The 13,130-nt window shown below is 41.6% G+C and overlaps 1 protein-coding gene across 3 annotated transcripts; it reads right to left on the minus strand.

Moving 5' to 3' along the window:
* Positions 1 to 941: 941 nt before the first annotated feature.
* Positions 942 to 11,240, minus strand: ZNF311 (zinc finger protein 311). 3 transcript variants are annotated; one of them, XM_032271906.1, is made up of 7 exons: positions 11,049 to 11,240; positions 10,091 to 10,207; positions 9,652 to 9,733; positions 6,071 to 6,162; positions 5,625 to 5,775; positions 4,872 to 4,976; positions 942 to 2,740 (listed from the first exon to the last, which is right to left on the minus strand). In XM_032271906.1, the coding sequence occupies exons 2-7, from the start codon at positions 10,097 to 10,099 to the stop codon at positions 1,155 to 1,157; spliced, it is 2,025 nt and encodes a 674-aa protein (XP_032127797.1). In that variant the 5' UTR covers positions 10,100 to 10,207; positions 11,049 to 11,240; the 3' UTR covers positions 942 to 1,154. The 3 variants fall into 3 exon arrangements, with proteins under 3 accessions (XP_032127797.1, XP_032127798.1, XP_032127796.1); XM_032271907.1 differs by having other exon boundaries at positions 5,625 to 5,751; positions 10,091 to 10,357; XM_032271905.1 differs by having other exon boundaries at positions 10,091 to 10,357.
* Between the last annotated feature and the right edge of the window lie 1,890 nt (positions 11,241 to 13,130).

Consider the following 13,130-nt stretch of genomic DNA (forward strand, 5'->3'; position numbering starts at 1 on the left):
CCCAGGAGGCGGAGGTTGCGGTGAGCCGAGATCGCGCCATTGCACTCCAGCCTGGGTAACAAGAGCGAAACTCCGTCCCAAAAAAAAAAACAAAAAACAAACAAAAAAAACCCAATAGTTATGTTGAAGATGGATTGGGGAAGTGGTGTCTGAAAGCGATCTGTTTGGATCCAATACGGAGGCCATCAGAGAAAGGGATGGATGTTAGACAACGAGTGTCCTGAAAAGTTTGCTAATAAATTTGGAAGATTTCATGTCATGTAAATATTTAAGAAATAAAACACTTTGAAAAATTTCGGCGTATCTATAACCAAATACTTAATTTGATGGAGCATGCTTCATGCTCCTCCATATATGGTTACTTGAGCAGTTTACAGTTGATTTCTTCTTATTTGTGACTTACTACAGGCACCCACCATCAGGCCCAGCTAATTTTTGTATTTTTTAGTAGAGACAGGGTTTCGCCATGTTGGCCAGGCTGGTCTCGAACTCCTGACCTCAAGTGATCCTCCTACCTCAGCCTCCCAAAGTGCTGGGATTATAGGCAGGAGCCACTGTACCTGGCCCTTATCTGTGGTTTCTAAACCTGTTCACTCCCTTTTCACTTTGAATCTCAGCAATTCTGATAAAATATGGAGAAGTATCATTCTAGCTTTATGTTAAAAAAAATTGCTAAAAATGATCAGTGTTTATAAATAAAGAACTGTTTTGTGCTGAACTGAGGTATAACTTCATGTCTGAAGGATGTGGTGCAAACATATGGGAATTGCCTAGGAAAGCTCGAGCATCTGGGGGTCATTTGCACAGAATTTACTAGTTATGTGATCTTGGGCAAGTTTGCTAATCTGTCTGTGCCTCAAATTCCTGATCTCATAGGGATGTTGTATGGATTTAAAAAGTTTAAACGTGTAAATCCCTTAGAACAGTGCCTGGAACACAGCAAGCACTAATAAGTGTTTATTATTACTATGAAGTGATTGACAAACTCCTGGAAGTAAATGTGCTCACTGAAAAAATACATACTGAATAGGAAGGTAAAGGACAATGTCTTTGGAGAATCTCACAATTAAGGATCAGGAAATCAGGAATATAGGAGACAGAAGGACCAGGCTCTTAGGTAGGAGAAACAGAAAGTAACACCAGCAACGTTATACTCAGGCAGTGGTCAAAATACTGACTACTGAGGTCCGAGAAACAGTTACTGGAGAGAGGGATTTCCTACTCTCATCAAGTTCATGGGCTCTCCACACTTGATGTTTTCTTTTCTTATGTCCAGTAAGATTTGAGCTCACTCTAAAAGCTTTTCCACACTCCTCACATTCATAAGGTTTCTCCCCAGTATGAACTCGCTTATGTCCAATCAGAGCTGAGCCCTGACGGAAGGACGTGCCACACTCACTGCAGGTGTATGGCTTCTCACCAGTGTGGATTCTTTTGTGCTGCCTCAGGACTGAACTATGATGGAAGGCCATTCCACACACCTCACATTTGTGAGGCTTCTCTCCAGTGTGAATTCTTTGATGATTGGTCAAGTTTGACTTCCCATTGAAAGCTTTGCCACACACTACACATTTGTAAGGTTTCTCTCCAGTGTGGATTCTCTGATGGACGGTAAGGCAGTGCCGATCTTGGAAGGTTTTCCCACAATCCCCACATTGATAGGGTTTCTCCCCAGTGTGCCCTCGTTCGTGAGCCCTGCGCTTACAGTTATGATGAAAGGCTTTCCCACACCCCTCACACCTGTAACGCTTCTCTTCAGGGTGGATCCTCCTGTGTTTGGTGAGTTCTGCCTTGATGCTGAAGTCTTTTCCACACTGGGGGCACCCATAATGTTTCTTTCGCGTATGGATTCGTTTATGTTTGCTTAGGTCTGAGCTCCGACTGAAGGCCCTTCCACACTTGCTGCATTCATAAGGTCGTTCCCCAGTGTGGATTCTTATGTGTTTGGTGAGGTCTGAACTCCCGCTGAAGGCCTTCCCACACTTGTCACATTCATATGGCTTCTCTCCAGTATGGATTCTGCCATGGATGGTAAGGGAATACTTAAACTGGAAGGCCTTCCCACAGCAGTTACATTCGTAAGGCTTCTCCCCAGTGTGGATGAGCTGATGCATACAGAGACGGTTCCTGGTCTTGAAGGCCTTCCCACAGTCCCTGCACTCGTGAGGCTTCTCCCGACTGTGGGTTGTTTTATGTCGGCAAAGAGCTGATCTACTGTTGAAAGCCTTCCTACACTGGGTGCAGTTAAAAGGTTTCTCCCCTGTGTGGATTATCTGGTGCATAGAAAGCTGACTTCTGGTCTTGAATGCTTTCCCACATTCATTACACACATGGGGTTTCTCACCAGAATGAATTTGCTCATGGAGAATGAGATCTGAGTGCCAACTGAAGTTTTTGCCACAACTGGCATATTTATGGAGTTTCTGTGCTGTAAGAACTCTATTACATGGACTATGCATTGAGTTTGGATTCAAGCTTTTTCTAAGTACCTTCTGGTTCTTTTGTTTTTTGGAGGTCCCTTCCTCTGAGCCTTCTTTCTCTTCCCTCAGTTTCTCCCGTTTAGGTGTTTCCCAAGGACTCTCTAATTTGACATTTTGAACACAAGCTTCTCTAACCTCAGGATCCTGGGAACCAACTTTTAGGAGACTGTTAAATTTCACCCAGTAGACTTGTCCATTTTCAAAAATCACTTGTTGTGAACTTGCCTTCTCATTCTCAGGCCATGTCTTGCCAGTTGACACTTAAACAAGAAAATACAAATGTCAGAGGAAAGGAAATAAGTCAGATGGGAGAGGTAAAAAAAATTTAAGGTGTTTGAAGAGTAAATAACTTTTCCACACTGGAAAAATTACCAACGTTGTGGCCAAACGGCAGACAAGGCTGAAATGATGGTAACAACTGAGGTATTTAAAAATCAGTACGCTTTATAAAAAAAATCCTTAAAAACCTTCTCCTCCTCTATAGTCTCCTAGTTTAGTGAGTGTAAATGCTATACACCTAGTCATCTAAGCCACAAGACGAAATTATCTTCAACTCCATCTCCCTCATATCTACCCAGCTAACATTTTACAAATTCTACCTGTGAAGAGTTACAGGGGAGGTGCTGAAATGCGGATGCAGTCCCTTTTCAAGGAACTGTCTGCTTTGCTCCCAAGAGAGAGTACTGGAAAGCCATATTTCTGTGTGACTCAGCTGATCTGGCTGGGGCAGATTAGATCTGTGCAATAACTGACCCAAACCAGGCTAGATTCTCTCATCCTAGACCTTAGAATTGTGATCTGAAGGTAGGTAAGGCCAGCTCTAAGAGTAGCTCAGTCTTTAGCACTTAAATTTGAGAACCAGTGGTGGTGGGACGGTATTTGGTAAAGAGGAGGGAACATGATACCATCTGGTCTGAGAAGCAGAGGTCAATTTGCCCAGAAAGAAGGAAGCTGACCCACAAAGAAGCAGGGAATACAGCTGGAGAGAGGGACCTGATGGTTTCCAGTCTCTTCTAGAGCCTGACACATACCTGCCCTTAGGTCCCATGACACATCTGAATAATAAATAAACTCACGTTTTTCTGCTTAAGCTAGCTTGGGTTAATTCCTATTCCTGGCAACCAAGGAGTCCACATATCTTATTAATATTATCTCTGAACTCTATCTCTTCCTCTTCATTTCCACTGCCAGTGCATTCTCACTTACTAAGTGCTATTCCCTCAAACATCCTTTAGTCTGACTCCCTTCTAATCCATCCTCCACACTGCTTCCAGGTTATTCTTTCTGAAAATCAAGTCTAATCATGTCACTTTTTAGCTTAAAATACTTCAATGGCACTCTTTATTTAACTAGACAGGAAGAAAGTAAAGCATATGGTCAAGACCCCTAGTTCCAGAGTGAGACTGCCTGGGTTCAAATCCTAGTTCTGACACTTCATAACTCTTAATAGCTGTGTGAACATGGGAGGATGACTTCACTTCTCCTTTGCCTCAGTTGGTTTATCTATAAAATGAACTCTAGACTATCTATGATGATTATATGAGTTGATTTATGTAAAGCACATGCCACACCGAAGTATTTTAATCAAAATTAGCTGTTACTATAAGTTCAGTTTTGTAGTTTAAATTCCTTAAGAACACTCCCGAAAAACAGAAGTCATATCATGACCTTGCCCCTTTCTACTGCTTATGAATCTCCCCAGAGCTATTCTACGTCCTTTGTGCTACTCATACTGAACAATTCGCAGTTCATATTCTTTTATTCCTCAATACTTTCTCACATGTTATTCCTTCTGCCTAGAATGCCTCTCACCTGTTTCAATTTATAAGCACTGGAGTAACTGATACACAGAAGGGTGATAAATATTCTGAGCGTTTTTTTTTTTTTTTGAGATAGAATCTCGCTCTGTCCGCCAGGTTGGAGTGCAGTGATTCTGGCTCACTGCAACCTCTGTCTCCAGGATACAAATGATTCTCCTGCCTCAGACCTCCCAAGTAGCTGGGATTACAGGCATGAGCCCAGCTATTTTTGTATTTGTAGTAGAGATGGGTTTCACCATGTTGGTCAGGCTGGTCTCAAACTCCTGACCTCAGATAATCTGTCCATCTCAGCCTCCCAAAGTGCTGGGATTATAGGCGTGAGCCACTGTGCCTGGCTTCTGAGCTTTTTCTGAGGGCCAAATTGCAAAATCTATTAAATAGGTTGCAAAGAACCAATTAAACAATGACAGAATAATTGCCCAAATAGTTTGTCACTGTTTCAGTTTTCTTAAGTTTCCTAAATGGGTTTCCTTTCTGGGCCCTTTGGGCCGAACAGTCCACCATTGAGAATGTTCCATAACCATTGTCACATGGAAGATCAGAAGGGACTGAAAGCTTCTCTATTACTCACCCAGGCAGGAGCAGCTGAGGGACTCCCTATCTTGTGGATCCTGCACACAGGGCTCCACTCCTCGCTCCAGATGAGAGATTAAAGGAGGTTTAGGAAATAGAAATCCTGGTTGAAGAGAAGAAATAAGTGTGTAGAGTAACATATAACTTAATGCTTACCCCTGATCCTTCTGTTTGCATATGGAAACAGGAAAGAAATGTTAACTTACGTAGAGAAAAGGGCTTTTCAGGGGTTTTGTAACATGTAAAAGAACATGTTTAGGGACTTTTTCAGAAAAGTCACATTCAAAGGGAAAGAGAAGGTTCTGGGAAATAGTCATTTGGGTGTACTTCCCTGTTTTTTTTTTTTTTTTTTTTTTTTTTAAGGAGAATAGGAGTCTATACAGGAAGACTACCAATCTTAGGTACCTAGAAGGCAGTTCATGACTGGGGGCAGAATACAGAACATGTGATAAAACAATGAGAGGCATGAGGAAGCAAAAACCCAGGGCACACAGAAGCTAAGCATCTTCTTTTCACCCAGGCAGAGTCTCATTCTGAATCAGAAAACAGCAACTATGTTAGCCAAAAAATTATCTTACTATGTAACAGAGGTGACTAAAAACTCTAATTTTTGGGTAAGATCCTCACGATAAAATATAAGGACTCTGACTTTCCATATGAGACCTCATATACATCAATAAATAAAGCAATTAAATTAAAAAAAAAAAAAGAAGATAGAAAGCATCAAGTCAAGTGAAGGGAAAGTCCTTACCAACTGATACCATGTTCCCGTAATTTTCCAACATCACATCCTTATAGAGATGCCTCTGAGCGTAGGTCAGACATTGCCACTCCCTGTCAGTGAAGTTCACAGCTACATCCTCAAATGTGACTGATTCCTGAAATAATATGCTCCTGCTATCCTGAAGGAAACAGAGGCAAAAGAAAGGAATTTGCAAGGAGGACGTTTATAGAAGTGAAAGTCTGTTACCGTTTGCCCAATATGTACAAATGAGATGAAAGGAAGCATGGGTTTTGATAGCAAAAAATCATGAAAGAGAAAACCCACAAGTGGTTTATCATGCAACAAAATGTTCCTTATGAGAGAGAGAGAACCTTGACTTAGGAGTTGCACAGCCAGAGAATGCAGTGAAAATAAGGCCATATTTTGGGGGTAGTGATGTATTTTCAGGGAGAAGGAAAGGGGCCTCAGCTCACCTGGGCCTGGTTCATCAGTGTGATATATGCTTGCGGCAGTTTTCCTTGGCTTCCATCTTTAGTGAAGGCAGGATATTCAGCGGGCGATAGAGCTGAGGGAAGATAAACAAGCCAAGAGTCAATTTAGCACAGTATTAATGAAATCTCCTGCATTCATCTTCTCTTTCTCAAAGGTAGAAGCTTATGCAGTTCTAACCTAGGGCTTCAGGCTACTGCCTTACAGCATCCTTCCTCTTCATTATTTTTCTAGTCTCAGCTTCCAGTGTTGGGCATCAGGCCCTGGAACAGTAGCCAAGACAACTCTTAGAAGTGTACTCTCCTCCTCTCTCACCTCCTCTGTTTTCCTGTGGTCTTTGTCCTGGAATAACCTTTCCCCCTCCCCAGGCAGGTCTGGTAAAAAGGCCCAAATCAGTGACTCCCAGGTTTTGGATAACTTTTCTTCCTGTTTTTGAATACTGAAGTCATTTCCTCCAAAATACTTGGGAGTAGAAGGAGGGTGAAAAAGTTTGTGTGTGTGTGTGTGTGTGTGTGTGTGTCGGGATGTGTTGATCACAAGCATCCAGAGATAGGACCAAAGCTTATTTCTTCAGGTAACTTAATAGCTGGTCCACCTCCAGCTAGTTTGTTATATTTTTTTCCCCTTATTCTTATGAGAAGAATCATTCTTTCTCTGATTTTGCATGTTTTTCCTAATTCCCTAGTACTAAGCTGTCATCCCTACACCAATATAGTATAGCACACACAGCATTTTAAAATGCAAAAGAAACTTTAGGAAGAATGTCCAAGTGTTCAGGTATAATCCATACGATTGGGTAAGAAGTGGTTTCGTATTACTAATTAATAGGGCCTTAGTTTATTTTTTGCAGGCTCGCACAATCTTTCTGCAGCTTCAATGTTTAAGGTGCCTATTTTTCTTGATAGTTTATCAACACATCCCCAAGTCCGAATCTGAATAACTGCTTTCTGCTATTAATCACCAGCAGGGTCAAAGTAATCTATTGATAAGATTTAAGGATCACCCTTTGGCTTTAGACCTCCAAGACTATCATTCCATTTTTACCAAAACCTGATTTTAGAACCAAGCTGATTTTTTTCACTGAAATTGCCCAAGAAGACTCTTGTTTCATTTCAGCTACTTGCAGCTTCTGACCAAGACGAAGGCTACATCTCAATTGTGTTGGCTCCATACGGTTTTTTCCACTGTCTTGCCTAAAAGCTCCAAGTTCCTTTATAACTGTTTGTCTCAAAAAGTCTAAACTCACCTGGATAGCACACAACTCAAAGAACACAGGTTTGTGTCATATTAATGTTACATAACAGTTCTTTTCTTTATAACATTAACACAATTAAAGCTCTCTATTGGATGTTTTCAACCATTATTTATTTTATTATGAATATTTTCAAGTATATAGAAAAGTCAAAAAATTATATAGTAAATATCCATATACCAACAACTCACATTCTACAATTTACGTTCTGCAATATTTGCGTTATCACATACTTATCCATTTATCTATTCCTCTATCTGTTCATTAACGTATTTTATTTTTTGAATCATTTCAAAGTAAATTGCAAGCATCAGTACACTTTGTCCCTAAACACTTAATGTATATCACTAACTGGAAGTTTATATTTGTTTACCTTCTTTGTTCAGGTAAAATTTATATATAATGAAATGCACGTCTTAAATGTACCCTTATAGACACTGTGACAGAAGCATACTGCTATATGACTCCAATTCCTCTCCATCTACGTTGCTCCTGGTTTTTACCATATCTCCTTCACAACTGGGAAAGTCTGTCACTCATAGTGATTCGTAAGCTTTACTTTTAGCTTTAGAAATTGAAAGGTCAGTTATTCCTCTTAAGTTAAAAATGAATTTAGCAAAGAGGTTACATGAAAAAACAACATAAAACTTTTTGTTAAAGCAATATACAGATATTTTGTGGGATGAGATTAATACATTTGTACTGTATTACATGATATGTGGCTGTAGATTTTCTGATTCTGAAAATCTACCACAGGAGATTTTAACACCTTTTGAGAAAAAGAGGACTGGGAGACTCAGGCATCTGAGTTGAGCAATAGCTACTATTTTCTGTTTCTAAATTTATAAAAAAGTTACGTTATATATTAATTCTCATTTATGATACCTTGTACAGTAGACATTTCAGGATTCCTCCTATGGAGGTCTCAACATTGTATCTAGAAATATATTTTATTTTTCTTGTTGCAGGTAACATATACTAAAAAGCTTACTTTGGAATGTGCCTACTCATCTGTCCAAAAGTCTATGCCTTTCTGGGACTGATTTTATGACTCCTGAATTGCTATATACCATTTCCTAGGTTGCACCTCCAACAGCAGCATTTTTTGTTTGTTTGTTTTTAGACAGAGTCTCACTCCGTTGCCCAGGCTGGAGTGCAGTTGCACGATCTTGGCTCGCTGTAACCTCCACCTCTGTGTTCAAGTGGTTCTTCTGCCTCAGCATCCTGAGTAGCTGGGGTTACAGGCGTGTGCCACCATGCCTGGCTAATTTTTACATTTTTAGTAGAGATGGGGTTTCACTATACTGGCCAGGCTGATCTTGAACTGCTGACCTCAAGCGATCCAACCACCTCAGCCACTCAAAGTGTTAGGATTACAGGCGTCAGCCATAGCACCTGGCCCACTAGCAGCTTTTATACAAATCTTTTTTTTTTTTTTTTTGGGACGGAGTTTCACTCTTGTTACCCAGGCTGGAGTGCAATGGCGCGATCTCGGCTCACCGCAACCTCCGCCTCCTGGGTTCAGGCAATTCTCCTGCCTCAGCCTCCTGAGCAGCTGGGATTACAGGCATGCGCCACCATGCCCAGCTAATTTTTTGTATTTTTAGTAGAGACGGGGTTTCACCGTGTTGACCAGGATGGTCTTGATCTCTTGACCTCGTGATCCACCCGCCTCGGCCTCCCAAAGTGCTGGGATTACAGGCTTGAGCCACCGCGCCCGGCCTATACAAATCTTAACCACTTTTCTTCCTCACATATGTCACCAAAGAGCACAAAGCTTCAATGAGAAAACTACTGCTCCTTCTTTTGTCACTGCTTTATGTTTCAGAGGTATCTACACATCATTGAAAAGTATCAGAGCTCCAAAAAGGTCTGCAGAAGTAAAATTGTATATATTCAAAGTTTACATGTTGGCAAAATTATGGTTGGGTATGAATTACTGAATTATACCACAAGTTTTATAAGTGTAAAATATTATGTATAAATATGTATGCTATTTACCATATATCCCAAGTTATATACATAGTAAATGTCTGACTGCATTGAATTTCTTTGATAAACTGCTTTGTAGAATCTTTTATAAATTTTTGATATTTTTCAAAATTTAAGATACCAGCAAAAACGGATTATTTAGTTCTGCTAGATATCTATCCAAGCCTAGTATAGAAACAAAAGACTTTTTATAAATGCTCAGTAATGATCAGATTTTTGGGCTCTGATTTTCCATTCTGTGTCCTTTTCCATTTTCCATTCTGTGTCCTTACTCCATTCTCAGCTGCCATGACTCCTGCCACAATCTCCTGTGTACCTCACCTCTTTTCTGAGGGAGCTGGGTATCTTGGGGGGTCCAGAGCAGCCGGCTTGGTGGTCCTGAACTCTCATTCAACAGCACAGCCTATTGCAAGGCACAGAATGAATTCAGGGAAGTTATGAAGGTGAGAAAAAGAGATAGGAAGATGCAAGTAACCATATAGTTCTATCCATGGAAACTGTCTCCCAGAAATACCGAAAGAGGGGAAAAAATCATGGACTCAGTTCCTAACACCTTATGAAAACTAGAAATGGCATCCAATTACCCTCTACAACTACAAAGCTTTAATGATCACCAGCTCAAGCAGGAAAAAGAATATCTGGGAGATCTTCAACAGTATCTAGAGTCGGACCCACCACTACTTGCACTGCTTTCTTTCTTTCTTGGATTCACATCTCCTTCTTCCTCCTTGTGATTTATCACAGACCCTCCTCTTCTTACCTCCTGCATCTTTTTGCCCAGGTTTCTTTAACAGTCTTCCACCGCTGCCCCAGTATCTTCCTACAGGTCAGATCGAGTTCTCAAACAAGTTGTGAAGTGGCTCCAGATGTCAGACTCCTTTGGAGAACATACGTTTTGGTGATGCCAGCCAAAGGGCTCTTCTTGAGCCACAGGACAGCTTTTGTTTGGCTTAACGTGTCAAACACTGCCCTGGATTTGGGGTTCATTAGCAACACTAGACCAGTTATGATCAAACATCTTGTTTTCCTGCATATTTGGTGAAGGGGAAAGATAGGACTGTTACCACATTAAAAAAAAAAAGGTAGTCAACTGAGAACCTGAGGCAGGAAGAGAAACTGAAAATGTGAACATATCCAGAATACAATCTCTACTGCTACCACCCTTGTCTGAGCCACCATCACCTGCTACCTCCCCTTCTTCCCATTACTGCAGTAGCTTTCTAACTGGTCTCCTTTCTTCAATCTTGGCCTTCCTCCAGTCCTTCTCAATAGAGCAATCTGAGTGGTCCGTTTACAACTTGAGTTGGATCATTGCATCTCTGCTCAAAACTCTCCAGTGGCTCAACCTTACTCATAATAAAAGCTGAAGTCGTTACAGAGGTATACAAGGACCTATTCAAAGTGCACGTTACTTTTAACTTCCTCTCCTGCTCACTCTAAAGAAAAGTTCAAGTCTTAAGCGTGGCATACAAGTCTACAGCATGTGCGATTCTCAACAGCCCCGCTCCCTCAATCTTCTCCAGCCACAGCGACCTTCCTTCTTCCCTATCTTAGGGCCTTTCCATTGGCTGCTCCCTTCACCTCAAGCGCTCTCCATGGCTAATAATCTTGCCTCCTTCAAGTGTTCTCTTATATGACATCTGGCCAAGGAGGTCCACTCTAAGTGCCTGATTTAAAATTGCAACCTATCCCCTCCCTACAATTCTGATGTGCCTTACCTTGCTTTACATGACTCCTTCTTTTCCTCTGTTGCACTTTATCACTTTCCAATATGGTGCATAAATTACTTATTAATATATACAGTGTGGGTCGGGGCGCTGTGGCTCACGCCTGTAATCCCATTACTTTGGGTGGCCAAGGCGGGCGGATCACGACGTCAGGAGATAGAGACCAGCCTGGCTAACACGGTGAAACCCAGGCTCTATTAAAAATACGAAAATTAGCTGTGCGTGGTGGCGCTCGCCTGTAGTCCCAGCTACTCGGGAGGCTGAGACAGGAGAATCGCGTCAACCCGGGAGGCGGAGGTGGCCGTGAGCCGAGATCGCGCCATTGCACTCCAGCTCGAGGGACAGAACGAGGCTCCCTAAAAAACAAACAAACAAACGTTTACAGTCGTTCTGCCCTCGCCAAAACGTAGGCTCTTAGGCTCCGTGAGGGCAGGAATTTTTGTCGTTTTGTTCCCTGTTCTATTCTCAACGCCTAACGCAGCACTTGCAACAGTATGTGCTGGATTAAAAATTTGCTGACTGATTATACGAATGCACGCTGTGGAGAAGAATAAAAAGAATGGCTCAGGGGCCGCTGGGAACAAGAGGAGGGTAGGAGGTGAGGCAAATACGCCGGAAAAGCTCATTTTGGGGATTGGCTTCGAGGCCGGAAACTGCAGCGGACCCCCCCTCGAATCTGGCCCAAAGCCCCGCCCCTGCCTGCAACCCCTGGGCCCGCGTTTAGGTGACGGGGCGGCGGCGCCGGGCTCCTCTCCGCTCAGCTGCAGATCGCGACTCACGTCCGCCCAAGCCACCGACCTTCCGGCCGACGAGACACAAAAACGTACGGCAGATCCACTTCCTAGTCCGCCAATGCCATTTCCGGTGACGTTCTAGGAAAGGCGCCAACTCTCTGGTCTACGCGTGCCCTCAGACTCTCCGCCCTCCTCCTCGCGGCTCAGCCTTCTAGGAGTTTGCGCGCGCTGAAAATCTAGGTAGAAACGGACAGAAGTTTTGTGACAAATATATGAAAAAGTTATTTTTAAATATTAGCTAAGAACACAACGGAATGTCTTTTTCAAAAGTAAGTACTATTTTAAGCCTATGCAGAAGTCGAAAGAAGAGTATAAACCCTCATATACCTATCGTTCACGATTAACAATACATGAAATACTTGTTTCATCTATGTCCATTTTTCCTGCGAAACGTTTTAAAGCAAACCCCAAATATGTAACTTTCAACTTCATTATGCATTTCTTTGCAGAAGGATATTTCCTTACAGAATCACAATATCATTATCACATTTAACAAAATAATTCCTGGTTATCATCTAATATCAAGTTCATATTATATTTCCCTAAATATATACGTATGCTTCTTACATTTGTTTTCTTTTTCATTGAGGACCTGAAATCCATATTTTAATTTGGGCATGTGTCTTAATTTTTTAAAAATTCACATCTGGGCCAGGCACGGTGGCTCATGCCTGTAATCCCAGCACTTTATGCCACACATCAGGAAGCAGATAATGTTTTTGATGCTAAGATTGACCAATGGGTTTAATACTTGATAGTTGAATCCCTCCATGTAAACTTACCCGTTTGCTTTTAATCTGATACATTCGGTCACTCATCATTTTTGCCAAATGTACCCATTTCTTCAGAGGTTGTAAAATTGTAATTTTTCTAATTCAATTTTTTTTTTACATTTATTAGTTAGAATTCCTCTATAAAGAAAAACTTTTCTTCATAATTTTAGCAATTCAGGGCTATTTGGTTATCCTGAAATGTAGTTTGTACAGAAATACAGACTTTAATTTTCAACATAATTGCCAATTTTCAGAAAAAGCAGTTGTGCCCTAGGTGCCATCAGTGGTGACCATCTTACAAAATGTGATGTGATAGCCATCCTACAAAATGCCTGGCTGGGCCCTATTGTCCAGCATTCACATCCTTGTGTAGCCCCCTTCCATAGTGTATCACTGTTGGTTTGTGTGACCAATGATCTGGTAGGAGTGATGCTAGGTGTTTTATTTTTTTATTTTTTTGTGACAAAGTCTCTGTTGCCCAAGATGGAGTGCAGTGGCGCAATCTT

The sequence above is a fragment of the Sapajus apella genome, unplaced genomic scaffold (genome assembly GCF_009761245.1).
Source record: "Sapajus apella isolate SASKATOON/1434 unplaced genomic scaffold, GSC_monkey_1.0 scaffold262, whole genome shotgun sequence".
NCBI lineage: Eukaryota > Metazoa > Chordata > Mammalia > Primates > Cebidae > Sapajus > Sapajus apella.